This window comes from Equus quagga, chromosome 6, assembly GCF_021613505.1.
Source record: "Equus quagga isolate Etosha38 chromosome 6, UCLA_HA_Equagga_1.0, whole genome shotgun sequence".
Taxonomy (NCBI): domain Eukaryota; kingdom Metazoa; phylum Chordata; class Mammalia; order Perissodactyla; family Equidae; genus Equus; species Equus quagga.
The window spans coordinates 83,784,802-83,806,840 of record NC_060272.1 but is presented as its reverse complement, the minus strand read 5'-3'; the positions used below and the strand labels follow the sequence as shown (position 1 = coordinate 83,806,840).

Sequence of the window (22,039 nt, the reverse complement as noted above, 5' to 3'; positions counted from 1 at the left end):
AAACTTATTATTTCTTGATAAAACATTCTTTGGTTGACAATTATACAACACTTCTTCCAATATGACTCAAAGAACAGTAACAAGTCCTCCCTACATTTGTCATTATTTAGAAATGTACTAAATGGCTATGAGAGTTGGACATAAGTTAATAAAACACAGGAGGTAGGTGGGGGACATTTAAAATAGTAAGAGAAAAGCTTTTTACAAAGCGTGCACTACGAGACCCTAACCACACCCTGCAGACCTCAGGCTCAGTTCCCTGGCGGCCAGTGCAGGAGGCCAGGGCCTAGAAGCATCGGGGGCACGACAGGTTAGTGGTCGAGCAGGACTGGGGCTCAGGGATCTCTTCATTATGCCAGAGTCTTGAATCTTATCTACAATGGCAACACATACTCTGAAGCCTGTGAACCAGTTTTCTGGGGGTATTTCAGACTAATTAGATTGAAAAAAATACAAAAGTTCTCAAAATCAGATATTTCAGTAAGTACTAGTTTTACTGAGTGGTACCTAAAGTCAAAACCTCTGGGCCACCTTAGTTTATAATAATTCAAAATTAAAACTTTACCCTTTTTCAGGGATTTACCTAAGAAAACTATATTCTAGCATATTATTAAAATGGATCTTTTCAAAAACTAAAAGGAAAAAAATAAGGAATGGATGATGCAAATAAACATAGTGGAAAAACAGGGGACTAAGGGTGAATGTCTAACAGTACCGCCCAACAGAAACATAATGCAAACCACTTCTAGGAGCCACATTAAAAAAGTAAAAAGAAACATATTATCAATTAATTTCACCTATTTTATTTAACCCAATATATCTCAAACATTATCATTTCAGTATGTACTCAATATCAAAAATTATTAAGGATATTGTTTATTCTTTTGTTTCAGACTTAGTGCATTGTGCACACACTGCCCATCTCAACGTGGAGAAGCCGCATTCCCCGTGCTCAGGGCCACATGTGCTCTTCCCGTAGCTGCAGCGCAGCTCCAGGTCTAAAGAGGTAGTGGTTTGGCACCTTGGCGTCCTCATCTGTAAATTACTCGACACCGTCACTAGAACCCTAAGTCTCCTCCCGGGCCCAGCTTTCTCTGTGGCAAGAACAAGAGCCTTTATATATCGTTTTTTCACTCTCTCTACGCTATTTAAAATGCAAGTATAATTTCTCCACACAAATAAAGATGTATTATAGTCTTGGGAAAGCTACCTACAATACATTTAATTCTGAAAAATTACTTCACCTTAGAGTCAATGGCTAGGTCAAATACTCTGATGACACACTGAGGACTCTAGAAATTCTATTAAAAACTTCCTAAGTACTGTTTTAGTATGTGGCCTACAAATCAGTTTTAACAATTACACAGACAACTTAAGGGCATGTCAAGTAAAATTCAGGTAGGTAGAAGGATAGAACTAAATTTAGTAATAACATTCCTGTGACAACCAGCTTAATTACCATGATAACTTTAGAAGTCACATGGTAGCAATGTTCAGAAAACCATCCCTCCCCACCAGAAAAGAAACTGACTATACAGTGCCTATTTTAAAAAACTTTACAATTGAGAAATCTAAGGCAACTAAAAAATTAATTTATTAGCCCAAACATCAAATCAGCTTTTTAAGTATTATTTTAGGCATTCTCTAAAATTTGCTCAACTTACCCGTATGAGTCCTTTTGTGGGCCTGGAGCGATTTCTCCCGTGGAAACACCCTATTACAGATGTTACAACGGATTCTGCTGGATGAGTGCTCTCCTTCATTTATTAAATCCCGGACAGTATCTGCTCTGGGTCTACCACGTCGGATCCCATCCTGCTAACAATTTGTATAAACATTAGTATGATTTCTCGGACTCCTCATTAAAGCAAAATATCCTAATAAATACTTTTTAAAAATCTTTCTTGAGTGACATTGAGAATGGCACAGTAGGTAGTTCCAAGGGCCCATCCCTCCACAGATCACTGAAAAATCGAGCAAAACTATCAGAATCAGCTTTGTCACAATTCCAGAAAATAGTCAGATTTACAGCTCAGCAAACACTGAATCAAGAAAAAGGCAACGTAAAACAGTAGGAAATTGTTTGCAGAGTTTTGACATGCTACTGCCCCTCCTCATCCCCCACAGTGCTCTTGGACAGCAGCCTTGATCCTCAGTGCAGGAACCTAGTCCCTGGTTCCAGAGAGCAGAGCGGATCTCATTCTGAAGGAATTGTGTTTGTCTGTTTTGACCTGTCTGGGGGCTCCCTGAAGGACTGAAGCAGGGTGCTTGTCTTTGTTTTGCCTACCTTAGAGCTCTCTCAGGGGGGAAAAGCAGCTACACAGAGAACATTGCTCAAAAACCCTGTAAGGCACATAACAACTTGCTGCTAGCTGGGACAAAAGGTTTCAACCGAGGCAAACAAACAGGCCAAAAGCCTGGGAAGAAAAGCTGGGGAGGGAGTTTCTTTGGAATTTAGGGCATTGCAAAGTGCCCACATATCCTAAAGATAGGAATTTAGAAAGCCACACACCTGCCAGGAGCAGGAAGCATGCTCAGAAAAGATCTGAAAAGGCCCTAAGCTTTCACCTGTAGCTGATCTTCAGGCTCAACATAAGCAGGAAAGGAGGCTAAGGCAGGTTGCAAACAGTCTGGCTCAGCAGTGCAGGAGAGCCACGGCACAGAGCCCTTCTGCCAAGATTAGGAAAAAATTTTTTTTCTTTTTTTTGGCTCAGGCATTCAAGGAAATCTCTCTCAAAACATGAGCTGACTACAAGCTAAAGAAACAGACTTTAGAGAACAAATACAACAAAGAACAGAGATTAGAAAAAATAGTTTAGAAAAGTCACCAAACAAACAACTACAACCCACAGCACAACAAAAACAAATTCTGAGAAGAACCTGATTTCCAGAGTTACCACAGTATAATATTCAAAACACACAGTTTTCAACAAAATATGACAAAGCATGCAAAGAAACAAAAGTATGGTCTTAACACAGGAGAAATTAATAGAAATGAACCATGAGGAAGCAGACATTGGACTTACTAGACAGAGACTTTAAATAAACTGTCTTAAATATGCTAAAAGAGGTAATGGAAACCATGGACAAAGAACAAAGAAAACCAAGAGAACACTGTTTCAACAAATAGAGAATATCAATGAAGAACCAGAAATTTATTAAAAAAAAAGAAATTCTGGAGCTAAAAAGTACAATAACTGAAATGAAAGCATTCACTAGAGAGTTTTAATGGCAGACATGAGCTGGCAGGAAGAAAGAATGAGCAAATTGGAAGATAGGTCAACTGAAATTATCCAGTCTAAGAAAGAGAAAGAGAAAAGAATGAACAGAGCCTAAGACACCTGTAGGATGTCAAGTGACTTAGTCCGTTTGGGCTGCTATAACAAAATATCATGGACAGGGTAACTTATAAACAACAGAAATTTACTTCTCATAGTTCTAGAGGCTGGAAAGTCTAAGATCAAGGTACCAACACGGTCAAGTGAGGGCCCTCTTCCTGGTTCATAGCCAGTACCTTCTCACTGTGTCCTCATGTGGGAGAAGGGGTAAGGGATCTCTCAAGAGCCTGTTCATAAAGACACTAATCCCATTCATGAGGGCACCACTCCCATGACCTAAGCACCTCCCAAAGGCATGACCTCCTAACACCATCATGTTGGGGGTCAGGATCTCAACACATGAATTTTGGAGGGACACGAACATTCAGACCATAGAATCAAACGTACCAACACATACATAATTGAAGACCCAGAAGGCTGGAGAGAAAAGGGCAGAAAGAATATTTGAAGAAATAATGGCTGCAAACTTCCCAAATTTGATAAAACAGAAGTCTAAACATCCAAGAAGCTCAATGAACTTCAAGAAGAATAAACACAAAGAGGCATACACAGTGAGATACATTAAATCAAACTATGAAAAGACAAAGACAGAGAATCTTGAAAGCAATAAGAGTAGAAGTGATTCATCACGTACAAGGAGTCCTCCGTAAGATTGACAGTTGATTTCTCAGAAGAAACTATAGAAAACAGTGGGATGGCATGTTTAAAGTACTGAAAGGAAAAAAACGTCAACCCATAATCTTATACTCAACAAAACTATCCTTCAAAAATGAAGAAATTAATTGGGGCTGGCCCAGTGGCACAGTGGTTAAGTTCACACACTCCACTTTTGCAGCCCAGGGTTCGCAGGTTTGGATCCCAGGTATGGACCTACACACTGCTCTTCAAGCCATGCTGTAGCAGCATCCCACATATAAAATAGAGGAAGATTGGCACAGCTGTTAGCTCAGCGACAATCTTCCTCACCAAAGAAAAGAAGAAATTAAGCATTCCCAGATAAACAAAAGCTAAGAGAGTTCATTGCTAGTAGACTTGCCCTACAATAAATCAAAAGAGAGTTTTCAGGCAGAAATGAAAGGACATTAGACAATAACTCAAAGCCAACCAAGAAATAAAGAACGCCAGTAAAGCTAACTACATAAACCAGAATTATTGTGTTTTTGGCTTGTAACTCTTTTCTTTCCTATATAATTTAAAAGACAAATGCCAAATATATTTAAAACATTGTAAACCTATGTTAATGGAAACATAATATAATAAAATGTAATTTGTGACAATAACAAAAAGGGGGAGGGACAGAGCTGTATAGGAGCAGAGTTTTTGTATATAAAAACTATTGAAGCTAAGGTGGTATTAATTTAAAATAGACTGTTTTACGTTTAAGAGGTAACTTGAAATTCCCAGGGTAACCAATACAAGACTAACTAAAAAATAAAAAGGAAACAAGAAAGGAATGAAAATGGTACATTACACAAAAATCAACTGAACACAAAAGAAGGCAGTAATGGAAGAAGTGAAAAACAAAACAGGTATGACATACGGAAAACAAATAATAAAATGGCAGAAGTAAGGTCTTCCTTATAAGTAATCACTTTAAATGTAAATAGATTAAATTCTCCAATTAAAAGGCAGAGATTAGCAGAACGGATTAAAAAAAAAAAATGATCCAACTATACCAGTCTACAAGACTCACTTTAGATCCAAAAACACAAAGAGGTTAAAAGTGAGCACATTTAACATTCCCCAGATCTATCCTGGGGATATTCTTGCTTTGCATGTAGGCCACAAAGCAAGTATCAATAAATTTTAAAAGACTGAAATCATCCAAAGTATCTTCCCTGACACACATGGAATGTAACTATAAATCAATAACAGGAAGGAAAACTGGAAAATTCAAAATATGTGGAAATTAAACAACACACTCTTAAACAGCCAACAGTCAAAGAAGAAATCACAAAGGAAATTAAAAAATACTTTAACACAGATGAAAATGAAAACACAACATATCAAAACTTATGGGACACGGTTCTTGGATCGGAAAGCTTAACGTAAGATAGCAATGCTACCCAAAGTGATCTAGAGATTCAATACAATCCCTATTAAAACTCCAAAGACCTTTTTCGCAGAAATAGAAAAAGCAATCCTCCACTCAGATGGAATTGCAAAAGGCTCCAAATAACCAAAACAATATTTAAAAAGAAAAACCAGGAGGACTCACACTTCCCTATTATGAAACTTACTACAAAGGAATGGCAATCAAGACAGTGTGGTACTGGCACAAGGAAAGATGTATAGACCAATGAAATAGAATTGAGAGTCAAGGAATAAACACACATCTATGGCCGATTGATTTTCAACAAGGGTGCCAAGAACACTCAATGGGGAAAGAAGAGTCTCTTCAACAAATGGTTCTGAGATAACTGGATTTCTACATGCAGAAGAATGAAGTTGGACCCCTACCTCAAAAATGTACAAAAATTAACTCAAAATGCATCACACACCAAAATGTCAGAACTGAAACTAAAACTCTTAAAATAAAACAAAGAAAACTCTTCATGACCTTGGATTTGGCAATGGATTCTTAGATATGGCACCCAAGCATCAGCAACAAAAGAATAGATAAACTGGACCTAATCAAAGTTAAAAACATTTGTGTACCAAAGGACATTATCAAGAAAGTGAAAAGACAACCTACAGAATGGGAGATAACATTTACAAATCATATATCTGATAAGGATCTACTATCCTGGATAAAGAACTTTTACAACTCAACAACAAAAAGGCAACCCAATTTAAAAATGGGTAAAGGATTCAAATACACATTTCTCCAAAGTAGTTATACAAACAGCCAGCAAGCCCATGGAAAGATCCTCAACATCTTTAGTCAACAGAGAAATGCAAATCAAAACCACAGTGAGGTTAGTTATAGCTCAATAAAGCCCAAAGAAAAAAACTTTAATCTAATTTTTTAAAAACCCACAAGGAAATACCCCATCACGTCAACTAGGAAATACTCAAAAAAAGGGAGGGGAGAAATAAAAGCGTTTTTTGGCAAGGATGTGGAGAAAGTGGAACCTTCATACACTGCTGGTGGGAATGTAAAGTGGTTCAGCCATTGTGGAAAAGTTTTACAGTGTGGTACAATGTCATATACATATGTACATATATATATACAACGGAATACACATACACACACAGTGGAATGTTATTCAGCCACAGAAATGATACATGCTGCAAGGAGAATGAATCTCAGAAACAGAATGCTAAGTAGAAGCCAGATGCAAAAGGCCACAACTGTATGAATCCATGTAATGAAACATCCAAAATAGGTCAGCCCATAGAGACAGAAAACAGATTGGTGTTTTCCAGAGACTGCCTATAGAGGGGAGTAGGGAGTGACTACTTAAAGAATACAAGGCTTACTTTCCGGGTGATGAAAGTGTTTTAGAACTTGATATAGGTGATGGTTGCACAACACTGTGAATTACTAAATGGCATTAAATTATACTTTAAAATGGTTAATTTTCTGTTATGTGACTTTCAGTTCAACTGAAAAACATTAAGGAAATCTGAATATATGGTATGGACTTCAGTTAAGAAGGTATCAATTTGGTTCATTAATTGTAACAAATGTATCATAGTAATGCAAGATGTTAGCAATAGGGGAAACTGGGTATGCGGTTTATGGGAACTCCCGGTACTATCTTAACATTCCTATACATCTAAAACTAATCTAAAATAACCATTTACTTGAGAAAAATCTTTCTTATTTCCCAGGTAAGTTAATTTTTATACATACAAGTTACATGAAAAAAAATCATAAAAAGACTATGTACTACATCCAAAATGAAGATGCTTTTACTGCTTTTAATATAAAAACCTAAAGCCTTCCAAAAGCTTAAAAACATCAGCCTCAAACCTTGATGATAAGCTACAGCAAAATTCCCTTCAATCAATTTTCACTTTGAAAGAAAAGCTCAATCTCAACATGGATGAGTTATCTTGTAGGATAACCATATTTAAAAAATTCTTAGGTAGTAAAATCTATTTCCACAACAGCCAAGGGGTGGAAGCAATCTAAATGTCAACCGACATATGAATAGGTAAAGGACATATAATATAATGAAAAATTATTCAACCTTAAAAAAGAAGGAAACCCTGCCATATGCTACAAAACGGATGAACCTTAAGGACATTATGCTAAGTGAAGCAAGCTATTCACAAAAAGACAAACACTACATGATCCCACTTACATGAGATATCTACAGGGGTCCAACTCTTAGAAACAGAAGTAGAATGGCGGTTGCCAGAGGCCATAAGAAGGAAGAAAAGGGGAGTTCACTGGGTACAGAGTTTCAGTTTTGCAAGATGAAAAAGTTCTAGAGATCCATTGCACAACAATGTGGACACAGTTAACGCTTAAAAATGGTTAGGATGGTAAATTTTGTCATGTGTTTTTTGCCACAATAAAAAAAAAAGAATGTGGGAAAGTTCTGTGGCAAATTATATTATTATAAAAATATTGACTGCCCCTCTCTCACTGTGGGCCCTAATGAGGCTACCTTGGCCCTATGACTTGCTTTGGCCAATAAAATGTCAGTGGAAATTACATGTGTGACTTCTGAGCAAAAGCTTTAAAAGCCATCATGTGGTTCTACAATCTCTCTTTTCTCTCTGCCTTGAGACCCACCTGTCTGTTCCTTCTGGGTCACAGGATGAACAGGACAAGGAGCACACCTGCAGTCAGCTCTCACAGGACACATAACATGAGCCATGTTTAGGGTGAGATTGAGATTCTGAGGTTGCATTCTGCTTTAGCCTAAGCTAACTGAATCAGGCACATTGTTAATAAATATTTGTTGATGGGATAAAGATCTCATCAATTCCTTGTTGATACTGAGACGGCCAAAGAGGTACATAACTGATGTCTTTTTCCAAACTTATATAACTCTTTAAGAAGTTTCCTTTATGATGAAGCTAGCAATTAGCAAGGTCCTCACTGGATTTTGACTTACGTATGTTTACATCCAAATTAGCAAATCAATATGTGGCGATTATTGGTGGTTATCAAATACTTTCACCTTCCCCTTCTTTATTCCTTGGCTGTGATCCTCACTAGCTACATTTGGCTCTAGCCTTTCTTGCTAAAATTGTTAACCCAGTGTCAGCAAAGTGAGATCTAACCAGGAATAAAATTACAGACTCAACTGCCCTCATTTAGTGAGCCACAATAATTGTACAGATTGTTGCTGGTTATGGTCATATCATGAATAATTTTAAATTTTGTTTTTAAAATGCAAAATAAATAAGCAGAATCTAGGATCCATAAAAATAGCAGGTGATTCTGTAAAGAAAGAAATGTAACATGAGGGTCAGCCCCAGGGGCCTAGTGGTTAAGTTCAACACGCTCCACTTCAGCAGCCCGGGTTCAGCTCCTGGGCATGAACCTACACTGCTCTGTTAGCAGCCATACTGTGCTGGTGGCCCACATTCTAAAAAATAGAGGAAGTCTGGCATGGATGTTAGCTCAGGGTGAATCTTCCTCAGCAAAAAAAAAAGAAATGGAACATGAAATCAGGTTAATTAAAAATCTTAGTGATACAACTCCTCTGTCATGAAAGGATCCTTTTCCTAATATTTTTTAAATACATAAAAACATATTGTTGACTCTATTACAATTTTAAGACACGGGTTAATTAGTATCAAAATTTTAAGATTATTCATTTTCTCTGTTTCTGGTAAAAAATAAATAACAAGCATGTTTAACAGGGAAGGAGATAAATAAAAAAAAAGTTAACCATTTGGCTCCTTCCCAGCAAGTATAAGATCTTGTTTCAGCTACAAACTACACACATTTTCTAAATGAGACATGGAGAGTTGAAAAATACAACATAATACAATATCCCACCGACAGACAGGTGAGCCTTCACGAACTACATTCTTTCAACTAAGAAAATTAGGCAAGGCAAGTAGTCATCTAAAGCCCTAACTGAATCAAGAGCTTATTTTAATCATACATATAAAAATAAGCACCGTTACACTTAAAGAAGACCCTTTTCATTTTGCCTTAGCAATAAGAAAACCACTTTTCTAGGTACATTTTCACAATAATAGAATGTTAACTCATCAGCAACTAGGTATACCCATAGCCTAAGAGACAAATCTTGTCAAGACTGCTTGATGATTCAGAAGAAAAAATACAGCTAACAAGAAATTCTGAGACATCGTATTGTCATTAGGTGGCAACTGCTGCAAAATAAGCTTCTTTCCAGTAAGAAACAAAATGAATTGTCAAAAATGTCTGCACACTTTAGTAAATTTGATTTTTAAAATAGAATCTAAGTACCTCCAGAAGGTAGATTAGTGATTTTGAAAGTGTTTTCTAAAATATTTCACGATAAATGTTTTGAGTTTTCAATGTCAATAACTAACTTTAAAAAGTTACTTGATAAAATTTGGGTTATTTCTCAAGCCACTTAGGATAATGTACACATTTACCGAGGCTTTAGAAAAAGTTATATTCAAACTTGGTATCCATGTGATTACTAAAAAAACTAAGTCATTGACACATTTTGATACAATGTAAAATTCAAATAAAGTACACAAACACAACCTAGAAGGAAGAGATACAGGTCTCAGAGGGAGGCACGTGTACCTTGACAAGAAAATGAGAAAATGTGACTGATCATATTTCCCTTTTCGAATTCAGATTTAGATGCAAATTTCCTACGGCTCACATATCTGCTTGCTGACCCTTCCCCCACCTTGACCTATCCGCACAACTTTCCAGGTCTTCATCTGTATCCATCTGTTGTATTGTGTGTACCTGCCTAAAGCATCTCAACTGAGACAGAGGTAGGTATAAATAGTGTGTATTTCATAAGTCTACTTGCATCAGCTTAATATTAGTCAATTCACACATGACACACACAGGAGCGACGTCACGTAGACAGTGAGAGCGAGGATTCCGCAAGGTTCCAGTCAGTTCACACATGACACACACAGGAGCAATGCCACGTAGACAGTGAGAGCAAGGATTCCGCAAGGTTCCAGTCAGTTCACACATGACACACACAGGAGCGACGTCACGTAGACAGTGAGAGCGAGGATTCCTCAAGGTTCCAGTCAGTTCACACATGACACTCACAGGAGCAATACCACGTAGACAGTGAGAGCGAGGATTCCACAAGGTTCCAGTCAGTTCACACATGACACTCACAGGAGCAATGCCACGTAGACAGTGAGAGCGAGGATTCCGCAAGGTTCCAGTCAGTTCACACATGACACTCACAGGAGCGACGTCACGTAGAGAGTGAAAGCGAGGATTCTACAAGGTTCCAGTCAGTTCTGCCACTTACCACATGATGTTAACTAAACTTAACCTTACAAACTCTTTTCTCTAATTTCTTCTTTTTCATCAGCTAAACAAATTAATTAAAGAATTCAATACAAAGCCTCTTGGTTTGCTGTGCCAGGCAACAAATGGTGGCTACTATGTTAAGATGACGCTATGTTTAACATGGTGGTAGTGAAAGATTACTACACACTAATCAGCTATTTGTAACGCTACGTGCAGTCTAGAGGTTTGAAGCGTTCAGGTGATTGAAAGGGGAAGCAAGATAGGCAGCCAGCAGGTCCTGAAGGAAGAATGGTGTCTGAGGCTATGCAGAGAACTCAAACCACGCAAGTCCCACAGTGGAGAAGTGACTTCACGAATGCAGTCTGAGTACAGGGCACAAGGGCACAAGGTGGGGAGGCTTGGGATATCCTATGGCAGAGGGAAATTAGACCTGCTCCCTTCCCTCCCCAAATTCTACAACCCAGGAGAAGATAGTGCTACGCAATCTTGTGATGAGGGGTCAAAATAAGTTGGGTAAATGATGGAAGTTCTCCTCAGAGGCAGGGGAGGCAATGCTGTGCAGGAAAAACGAGAGAGCAAGCAAAAGCTGGCACTGGGTGTGCAGGACTCAGATGTTAACACTTCCCTTGGGGGCAGTGGCAACAAGTAGACAGTAAATGAACACAAATGTTATTCTCAAACTCACAGCTGTTTTTGTTTTGTTTTTGGTTTTTTTTTGAGGAAGATTAGCCCTGAGCTAACATCTGCTGCCAATCCTCCTCTTTTTGCTGAGGAAGACTGGCCCTGAGCTAACATCCGGGCCTATCTTCCTCTACTTTATATGTGGGACACCTACCACAGCATGGCCTTCTGAGCGGTGCCATGTCCACACCTGGGATCTAGGCCAGCGAACCCCGGACTGCCAAAGTGGAACGTGCGCACTTAACCGCTGTGCTACCGGACCAGTCCCCCCACAGCTGTTTTTGCCTCTAACATGCATACTGAGAGAAGGGAGGAGAGGAGAGCATGTGACTGGCACCAGTTATAGCAGACACTTGTCTCCCATCTTCCCAAAATGTGAGCAGACTCAGTCAGCATGATTCGCCCATGATGCACATGGAGATAAAGAACTACAAGGACTTTAGAGAAGGACAACAAAGTAAAGGGCGCTGGGACTCCCATCTCTAGTCCAGGGTATGCTGATCACAATCAAACTAGGGAACTGCCTTAAATAAAGGGATAGTCCAGACCTTTCCCCCTCAGGATGGGGAAGCAAAATGAATGGATTTTTGGAGCTGTATTTGGATTGCTTCATTGATAAAAGGACAAATTAAAATCAATTAATCTAATAATTTATGAAAGTTACAATAGGAAAGACTGTGAGGAGAGGGGGAAAAAAGTGAGATATAAAACAGCCTTTTCACTTTTACATGTTCTTCATAACTTCTGGTATATTTAACCTCTGTAAAGGGGTAGACAAAGTGAAAATAAAATTCAACCTGTGCATTGTGTGAGCAGCTTTTAGAAAAGGTTTATGTGAGGATAAGTCTGTTTTAGGTAAAAAAGAACATACCTATAGATTTTATTTACCTATGATAACATTAGCCTTCTTGGATAATCCAAAATTAGATTGTTATAATTAAGAATAAAATAATAGGGGCCGGCCCGCTGGTGCAGCAGTTAAGTTCCCACGTTCCGCTTCTCGGCGGCCCGGGGTTCACGGGTTTGGATCCCGGGTGTGGACATGGCACCGCTTGGCAAGCCATGCTGTGGTAGGCGTCCCACGTATAAAGTGGAGGAAGATGGGCACAGATGTTAGCTCAGGGCCAGTCTCCCTCAGCAAAAAGAGGAGGATTGGCAGCAGATGTTAGCTCAGGGCTGATCTGCCTCAAAAAAAAAAAAAAAAGAATAAATGCAAAATCTTTCACAAGTATTTGTGCATGTATGCCCTTACGTAGCTCAACGATAAAATAACCTATTAAAAAAAAAACAAAACGACTGAACATGTAGTAGTGCTAAATATGTCAGCCCAGAAAAATATCTAGGCTACCCAGCCAGCTTACTAAGGTCTACCTAGAAACAGTCAACAGTGATTGATCCCTTCACAAACTCACTCAGCACTATTATGAATATTGCTACTGCTTGTTCTTTCAAATTTTTACTGAAGCCAACTTTAAGAGCTGAAGTGCATCAAAGCACATCATTTTACAACTGTATAGTTCTTTAATAACAATGTCATTAGTGAGATAAAGTGTATCAATTTTCTCAGGGCTCAAACAACACAAAGATTTAACATGTTTGCTACTGCATGTAAAATGATAACCAAACTTGTTTCAGTTTATAAATACAGCATTTGCCAATATAGGTGCACTTATCCATTAGATGACTTTCTTGTTTTACCTTTAGCGAACTGCTTATCTTCTATGCCACCTAACACATAGAAACTGAGTATTAACCTTATGTTAACACCATTCATTCATTCATTAGACAAATACTTACTGAACACCTTTATTCAGTATTTACAAAGTGTAAGGTATCAAAGTCGAAGAGTTTACCAGGAGAAACGGTCCCGGCTTTCCTGGAGCTTACAGTCTATGCAGGTAAGTATACGTCAGCAGAGAGGCAGCCCGAACACAGGCTCCAGGACTAGGATCCACAAAAGCTCCACGAGGTCCCAGCTCTCCCACTGCCCAGCTGTGTGACCCTGGGGAGGTCCCTTCACCAATGTCCCTGGGCCTCAGATGCCTGATCCGTCAAACGTAGGTAGTCGCATCGTTCCCAGCTCTGAAGAGTCCGAGCCTGGGCGCAGCGCGAGGTCAGCCACCCCAGCGGCCCCAGCCGCCGCGCGCGCTCAGCACCCAGCTGAGCGGTCCGCAGCTGACCGACAGGCAGCCAGGACCCACTCCGCGGGGAAGGTGGACCGAAGGCCCCTCTTGCTCCGGGGCTGTCGCGGCAGGGCATCCTAGCAGGGCCCGGGAGTCCACCGCGAGGGGCAGACCTGCGCAGCCCCGCCCTCCCGCACCCACAGGGCCGGCCCCAGGCCCGCGGGCCCGCCCCGCTACCGGGGTGGGCGCCGCCCCCGCGCCCCCGGCCGCGCTCCCGCCCGCTGCACCTGCTGGCCCCACGCCTCCCGCGGCACGGCCTCCCCGGGCGGCGTCACGTGACCATAGCCCCCCCCCCCCCCCCCCCCCCCCCCGCGGGGGCCCGTTTTTTGGCGCGCGACAGTGACGTCAGCGTCCTGTCACCCGCCACCGCCTCGCAGCGGCCGCAGCGACCTCGCGTTTTAAACTCGGCCCCGCCCCGCCCGCCGCGTCCGCGGGCGCTGCCGGCTCCCGGCCGCGCCGTTAACGGGCCCGCCGCCCCGCGCCCGCTGCCCGCTCACCTTGAGGGGGCCGCTGTCCGGGCTGCTCGCCTCCTCCTCGTCCTCCCCTCCCGAGGCGGCAGGCGGGGGCGCGCCCCGGCCCCGCAGCCCCGGGCGCTCGGCGGCGGCGGGCAGGACGGCCGCGGCGGCGCCGCCCGCGGCCCCGGGGCTGAGCGTCACGTTGTGCGCGTTCTCGCCCCAGCGCCACGGGTACACCATGAAGTCGCTGAAGCCGGGGCTAGTGGGGACGAGCGGCGGCGGCGGCTCCGGCTCCCCGCCGCACGCAGGCTTGACCGGGGTGGTCCTGATGACCGACACCAGCACCCGCTTCGGGGAGTCGTGGCAGAAGATGACGGGCGGCGGCGGCGGCGGCGGGGCGTCCGCCATCGGCGCCTCCACGCCCCGGATCATCGCCCGGCCTCGATGCGCAGCTCCGGCGGCGCGGCCGCACCCCGCGCACGGGTCTGGCCCTGCGCTCCGCTCGCCCGCGCTGCTCCGAGTGGCGGCTCAGCCCCGTCGGCTCATGGCAGGCGGACGCGTCCCGGAACCCTCAGCGCGGCCCGGCCCCGGCGGCCCGAGCCGGCCCCCAGCGCCGTCGAGCCGCCTCCGCCCTCTGCGCCCCTCCACGCAGGCTGCAGCGGCGACGGAGAGCGGGACGCGCGGCGCCGAGCCCCGAAAATAACAACCTGCCGCCGCGGTCCCTGCCCCGGCTTTTCCCGCGTTACATTTCGCGCCTGGGCGGAGCCAGTCACCGCGAGGCCCCTGCCCGCTGGCCGCGGCGGCGAGTGACAGGCCGCGCGAGCCAATGGCCGCGCCCGGCCTGCCTTCCAGCGGGGCGGGGCGGGGCCGGCGGCGCGCGGGTCCTGGCCGCCGCGCCATTGGCCGCCGCGCTCGTGTTTTTTTCCGCCTGGAGGGCCAACTGCGTTCGAAACTCCGGGCGGCGCGCGCCGTCGGCGCTGGCCGGTCGCCCGCTGGAGCCCCGCCCCCGGCCCCGCGCGGGCGGTCAGCGCGGCCGCCGGCCGGAGAGGGCCCGCCGGCGGCTGTGGGCCGCTCTTCCCGCGCGCCGGGAGTTTAAAGGGCTGCGGCCCGAGGCCTGCCTGCCGCGCGAGGTGCCAGCGGACGCCGGCGGCGCGGCTGCCCAGCTGTCGCACTCGCTGTGTCCCGGCTCCGCCCGCGCCCGCCGCCTCCACCGGGCTGGGGGCTTCAGCCCCGGCCGTCGCCTCCCCGCCTCGCTTTCCCGTCTGTGTAAAGCGGGGTCGTTAGGAAGTGGTCTCCGCCGCCCCTGTGCTGCTCGGGCGCCGAGGGGACAGGAACGCGGGCGTGCGCCCGCCCTCGCCCGGGGCCACCCCCGGCGTCCGCACCGGCGTGGAGCTCCGGGGCCGCCGGGTGCGGTCGTTCCACGCTGTGCGTCGCCCTCGCCCGGGGACCCCAGCCCGCACCGGAGGGGTGGCTGCTGGACGGCCCGGGAGCCGCAGCCTGACAGTCGCCCGCCGCGCGCCCGCGGGGCTCGGAAGCACGGCCGGCGGAGGACGCGGCGAGGTGGAGCGGCGGCCGCGCTCGCTGCAGCGACGGACGTGGCCGTGTCTGTGTTGTTCTTGGTTGTGTTGCCGCGACCTGGCCTGACTCGTGGTGGGCCTTCGATCAGTAGTAGCTGAGTGAATGAATGAATATCCAGCAGGTAAGGGTTGGAATTGTAATTAAGTTAGAGCACATCTGCGTAATAGATACCTTTATAGAGCCTCTCTCCCTCTCTCTCACACACATACACAAATACACAGCTGTGCCTAAGTCAAGTTAGCCACAATTGTTTAAAAACAAATTTAACTTATATGAACAACTTCTAAGATACATTTTTTAAGTGGTAGAAAGGGAAACATGGAATAGTATGATTTCATTCATGTAAAAAAGGTGGGAAAGAATATAAATATACATTTTTGCCTTTAGATATACAAAATATCTCCAGCAAGATACACAAGAAATTGATACATCAGTTGACTTCAAGGAGGGGAATTATGTAGCTGGGAAACAGAAATGGAAAGATACAACATATAACTCTTTGTATCTTTTGAACTTTGAACCAAGTGAAAGTATCCTCTCAAGAAATAAATAGTATATAATTACCATTTGCTGGAGGACTACTATAATAATAGCATATATCTACTGATAGCCATATACAATAATATGGATGGATGCTTCACTTGCATTCCACTACCCTCAACAATTCTGGGGGTAGACATTACTATTCCCATTTTACAGATGAAGAAATTTGAGGCTGGTCCAAGGTCACATAACTCAGTACATAAATCCTTTGGAGGGATGGCTCTGAAAACTGCCTATGGATTATACCTCTCAGAGTCGGCTGAACAAAAGGAGAAGGCAGCTCAAAAATGGGGCGCCACATTTCTGAGACCCATTTCTCATTCCAAAACTTTCAGGTTCAAGGGGTTAAATCCAATTTGACATTTTAATAAATAGTTCATGTGGAAAGCTGAAAGTTCATCTCTCTTTGCACTTAGTAAATATTCATTTTGTTTTTACAGTTTGATGCGAAATGACTGCACCATATTTTTCTGAGTCAGTTGGAAGGGAAATATAATCTGTCTATCTTAAAAGATAGTGAAAAGAGGGCCTGGCCCCGTGGCCGAGTGGTTAAGTTCGCGCGCTCCGCTGCAGGCGGCCCAGTGTTTCGTTGCTTTGAATCCTGGGCACGGACGTGGCACTGCTCATCAAACCACACTGAGGCAGCCTCCCACATGCCACAACTAGAAGGACCCACAACGAAGAATATATAACTGTACTGGGGGGCTTTGGGGAGAAAAAGGGAAAAGAATAAAAAATCTTTAAAAGGGAGAAAAAAAAAAGATAGTGAAAAGAAAAAAGTGATATATCCATCACAGATACTCAAATTATGGGTTGAGCAAGATCCAACAGATTAAGCACTAACCAATAGTTACTGTTTAACAGGCCTCAGAGTACAAGATGAATCATTCAGAACCAGGACACTGACTTTCTGCTTCTAAAAATTACTCTTCATCAACAGTAACCTGGCAACTGCACTTGCTCGCCACCACAAGAGAATGAAAGACATGCCAAGAATGTGCAAGGTGGGCAGAGGGTGATTCCAGGAGAAGCGCTGAGGTCATGCAAGATCTGCTTGTTTGGCTCCATTTTAATGCAACCAGGATGCTGAAGTATGTGGATCATATCTCTGATGTCTTTGTTCTGCCCCAGACCTTGAACATCCCGTAGTGTATACTAACTCTGAAGAATACTAAAAGCCATCTCAGGATACTTACTGTGTTATTACAGTAGTCTTTCCAATTGTTAAAAATGTGGGCCTCTTCTCATAGAGATCTATACCTCAAACCCTCTTTTCAAAAGATATTTTAAAGTTTCAAGATGAAATCTGAATAAAACAAAGCAAGATTTATTTGCACTTTGAAAACATGGTATCAATAAGAGCATCTGAAGCTGCTTGATTCCTACAAAATCTTCTATCCTACTTAGTGTGGGAGACAGCATAATATAAATCCTTTGAGATGACTTATCTTCACAGCTAAAAGTACAGATAAAACAGCTTTGCAAATAGATGTAGACAAAACAGGATAAAAATGCCTGACAACTTGTTTGGAGATTAACAGGAAGATATTTTACCATAAAAACTCTCCAAAATAATTTTCTCAGTGTTCTATTTGGCAACAAACTCAAACTTGAGTTCTAAAAAATCCTCTTACAAAGACAAATCTGGGGGAAAATGGTTTCCTATAACATTTCAATGGAATTTTTAAGTTTTAACCACAGGAAAATATCTGCGTAGATCAGGTACATTTTTCATCTGAAAGAGCCTTCCCCAAAATGTTTCCCAAGAACCTTGCCCATGAGATAAAGAAACATTTTAACATCAGTTTGCCATTTCTACGGTCACAAATGCCCAAATATCTCATAATGAGCAATGGTGGTATTGCTGATTTTCTTTCAGTTTCAAGTAGGAGATCTAACTTGGGTTGCAAGTAAGAGTAAGCCTGTCAGACCAGCTTAGAGAACAAAGACAGAATTATTCAAAGGAAACAAGGGTGTCTAATGGACTCCCAAGTCAGGATTAGAACCTGGAACTGGACATCAGAACCCTTTGGGGACACATGGTTTCTGGCCTCAGTTCCTCTCTCTTTAGATACGCTTCATTCTTGTCTCTCTGTGGACACAATTCTTTGCTTCTCCTTGTACACAGCTAAATGTACACAACCGTACACCAGCCCCTGAGTTATTTATGCCGCACATATTCCAGCCACCAGCAGAAAGAGAGCGGCATTTACACATCTGAATTTCAAATTACTAAGAGGCATTTGATTGCCCAGCTTGGATCAGGTGGTCCAGTCAGCAGACACGATGCAGAAGTCAACAGGTAGACTGGAGTCTAGGACCTGAAGGACTATTCTCAGCGAAGGGGGAGGTGGCTTGTAGATGGCACTGACAATGCAGAAAGTATGTCTTTTTTGGTGAGATGTGTTTTCCACTTAGCAATAAATCATGAATGTGTGTTATATGTCATCAGTATTCCTTCTCACTGATCTAAGTGGCATTGCCTTCAGTTGCTTGGGAGCACCATAACTTATTTTTTTCTTTTCTTTTCTTTCTTTCTTTTTTTTTTTTTTTTTTGAGGAAGGTTGGCCCTGAGCTAACATGTGTGCCTATCTTCCTCTCTTTTCTATGTAGGATGCCACCACAGCGTGGTTTGATAAGTGATGTGTAGGTCCGTGCCCAGGATATGAACTGGCAAACCCTGGGCCATCGAAGCAGAGCACATGAACTTAACTGCTACACCGCCAGGCCAGCCCCAGCAACATAACTTCTTGAATGATCCCCTATTATTGAAATCGCAAGTTTTTAGTTTGCTGTTTGTATAATCAGTGCTTTAATGACCATGCATATAGTTAAATCTTTGCATGCATCCAGATAATTTCCTCAGGTTATACTTTTCTGAGTAGAATTGATCAGTCAAAGTTTACAAAACTTTTAAATCTTTTGTTATGTATTAGAATATTATTTGATCTCATGTATCCAATTTGATGGTCCCTGAGTTCAATATACTTATGTCCTATGTCTCTTTTTCATCGTCTCCAGCAGCTTTCAAATTGCAGAGCATAGTGTAGGGGTTAAATTAACATTTGTTAATTGACTAACTTCATAAGTGAATATGTGTGATGTGGTTGGGAAAACGCCAGATTGAAGTATATGAAATTTGTTTAACACACAAATAGGGGATGACAATTGGTGATTATTTAGAATGATTATAAATTGGAATTTGACTCTTAGACAAAAGACAGACCCTAAACATATTTGCAGCTTTTTGCATTTGCCCAGTTCATCTGGTTGATCGGAGGAGGGAGTGGAGTTCCCTGTGCGCCATACTGAGCCATTGTTTCCGGAATTGTAGCAGGAAGCTACACATTCCTGCTCTATATTCAGAGTGACCCTGTAGCACTAGTTGAGTTCCTGAACATCTATTGTCTCCACTTCTTCATAATAAAACCCTATATTGTTGCTGCACCATTGTCTAGCTAAAATTCTACATCTACCATCGTCCCTTGAAACCATATTTGGTCATTGTCAATGAGATATCAGGCAATGTTGTCAGGTGGGATTTCAGGAAACTTCTTTAAAGACAGACCCTTTAGTCTTTTCACCCTCCTTTCCTCTTCCAGCCTGAAATGTGAATGTGACACCTAGAGATCTAGCAGCCATTTTGATAAACAGAAACTAAGTGTTAAGGATGATAAAGCAGAAAGACAGAAGGACTCAGTCCTTGATGACCTGATGGGCAGACATACCTGCCAAGACTGCCCAGTTCTGGGTATCTTTTATCTGAGAGAGAAATAAAAGATACTGTCTTTGGTGTTGTTTAAGTCACTCTTATTTATGGAATGTATTACTAATAGGCCAAAGCCATTCCTAACAGGTAGAGCACCTCTATCCAAGTTGGCCTTCAGCTAGATGGCTGCAGTGCTAGGGTGTTCTGGTGTGGCACACAACCAGATGCCCACCAAAGATTGGGGCTTCCCTTCCACAGTGTGGAATTTTGCCATAAAGGGACTACTCAGGTAGAGACTGCTATTCTGTCACTTCTACGTCTGGGTGTTACCACGTGACTTGTTCTCAGGAATGAAATATGAGCAGAAGTGATGTGTGTTATTTCCAGACCAGCAGTGTTAAGAGGAGGATGTGCCTAACCCGCAGTCTCTTCTCCTGTCTGTCATCTGGATGCAGAGACTCAAACCAAGGACACTGAGGCCTTAGGAGATAGTGGAGCCACAATCTGGAATGAGGTAGTATCCCTCTGTCACCATAAGGAGGGAAGCCACCAGCCATTAAGAACATCATGGAACTTTGTATGAGTGAGGAATAAGCATCTGTCTTGGCTGAGCTATCGTACATTTTTTTGGTTCATTTGTCATAGCAGCCAACCTTAACTGATACAAAAATTAGTATGAGAAGTACAATGTTGATGTGACAAAAATCTGAAATATGTGAAGCTGGTTACTGAAGCGATACAGAAACTGATATCCAGATCTGGATCAATAGAGATCCATGTCATGCAGTTGCAAGACATTTGGCAGAACTGTCTACCTGCTAAGTTGGAAGGAACACAGAGGTCTACTGAGTCAGTAGCTTTAGGGGAAGTGGTTGGTAAGAGTTGGTGTGATGGTGTGTGCTGACATTTACTTTCTGCTTTTAGCTAGTTGTTACAAGAAAGAGATGGACTTCAGGAGAGAATTGGCCAGTCTGCAAGCAGAAATGAAAGGTAATGTTGAAAAGCCAAACATTTGGGGCCTCTAAGGATTGCAAAAACTGTTTGCAGGTCCTAAACAGTAAGAGACAAGACTGAAAGAGATTTAGGCACCAAAACTTGTACCTAAGGCAAAAGTCGGATCAGGAGTGCAGCCTTCTCACCTGTTGTTTCAGAGGTCTTCGGTGTAGTTAAGAGAGCTATAGGGACGAAGAAGCAGAGAAATCGATGAGGCGCCAGAATTCTGCCAGAGTACAGGTAGAGGCACACTGAACTGCCTGAACGCTAACAGATCAGAAGCCTGACAAGTGTCACAAGGAATTCATGAGCAAGGACTAGAAGAGAACGTGGCCAAAGGGAGTTCCTTCCAGACAGCATAATCAGAATCCACTCAGTGAACTGCCCCCCACCCCATTTCAATGCCTGCCCTGAAAGATTTGTCGTTGCTATGGACCAGTGACTGCTGTGTGTCTCCATTTTTTCTTGTCTAAGTGGGTATTTTATCCTGTCCGCCCTCCACCATTATATATGTGGTGCAGACAGCTTTTTGGTTTGTAGGTGGTAAGCCATGAGGAGCCACTTTTGGCTTTGTAAGGAGGACTGTGTACCACCTGGATGTAGCAAATGGATGGATCTTTGGAGGAATCAGGTATGTTCTATATGTGAGAAGAAGGATGTTCTTGGAGATGCAGTGGTTTGGGGGAGGTGGATAGCTGTCCACTACAGGTTCATTTTCTGCAGACGTTCTTTTTCAGTGCAAGGAATACATTTCCTAGCCCTCTGTGTACCTAGGTGGGATCATGTGACAAGTTATTGTCAATTAATAGGATTAGAAGTGATGTACTTCACTTCCAGGCCAAGGAGATTACAAAGCAGCTGACCCGATCTCCTCCCTCACTGCCCCATCTTCCCGTCTCCCACTCCCATGCTGAGGATGCAGCAGGCTTCAGGGACCAACGTCATCAGCATCACCTGGAACTTGACAGAAATGCACCCCAGCCCTGAGCTAGAGACTCAGAACTCTGGGGATGCGACCCATCAACCTGTGGTTCAGCAAACCCTCCAAGTGATTCTGAGGACCATTGCCTATGACAGATAATGGAGCCCAGTCTCTAAGGAGCTTAGGTCCTTCTCTCCCCAAGGAAGAAAATTGTCCTTGAGTCAGGAACACTTCTTTTGGGCTCTACCTGAGTGAAAAATAAAGTTCTTTCATGTTT

General features: G+C 43.4%; 2 protein-coding genes across 3 annotated transcripts in view; one reads left to right on the top strand and one right to left on the bottom strand.

Annotated features, from left to right (window-relative positions):
* ZNF367 (zinc finger protein 367) overlaps nt 1–14,724 on the bottom strand; it is a 22,093-nt gene extending 7,369 nt beyond the window's left edge. The window contains exons 1-2 of one of the 2 annotated variants that reach the window (XM_046663651.1): nt 14,060–14,724; nt 1,665–1,818 (exon numbers count right to left, since the gene is read on the bottom strand). In XM_046663651.1, coding sequence (XP_046519607.1) covers nt 1,665–1,818; nt 14,060–14,449 — 544 coding nt within the window. In that variant the 5' untranslated portion in view covers nt 14,450–14,724. The remainder of the gene's footprint in view (nt 1–1,664; nt 1,819–14,059) is intronic. The other variant, XM_046663652.1, reaches the window with a different exon arrangement.
* Nucleotides 14,462–22,039, top strand: LOC124240761 (translation initiation factor IF-2). Its single transcript, XM_046663877.1, has 4 exons — nt 14,462–14,500; nt 14,569–15,716; nt 17,003–17,229; nt 20,772–22,039. The coding sequence occupies exons 1-2, from the start codon at nt 14,462–14,464 to the stop codon at nt 15,691–15,693; spliced, it is 1,164 nt and encodes a 387-aa protein (XP_046519833.1). The 3' UTR covers nt 15,694–15,716; nt 17,003–17,229; nt 20,772–22,039.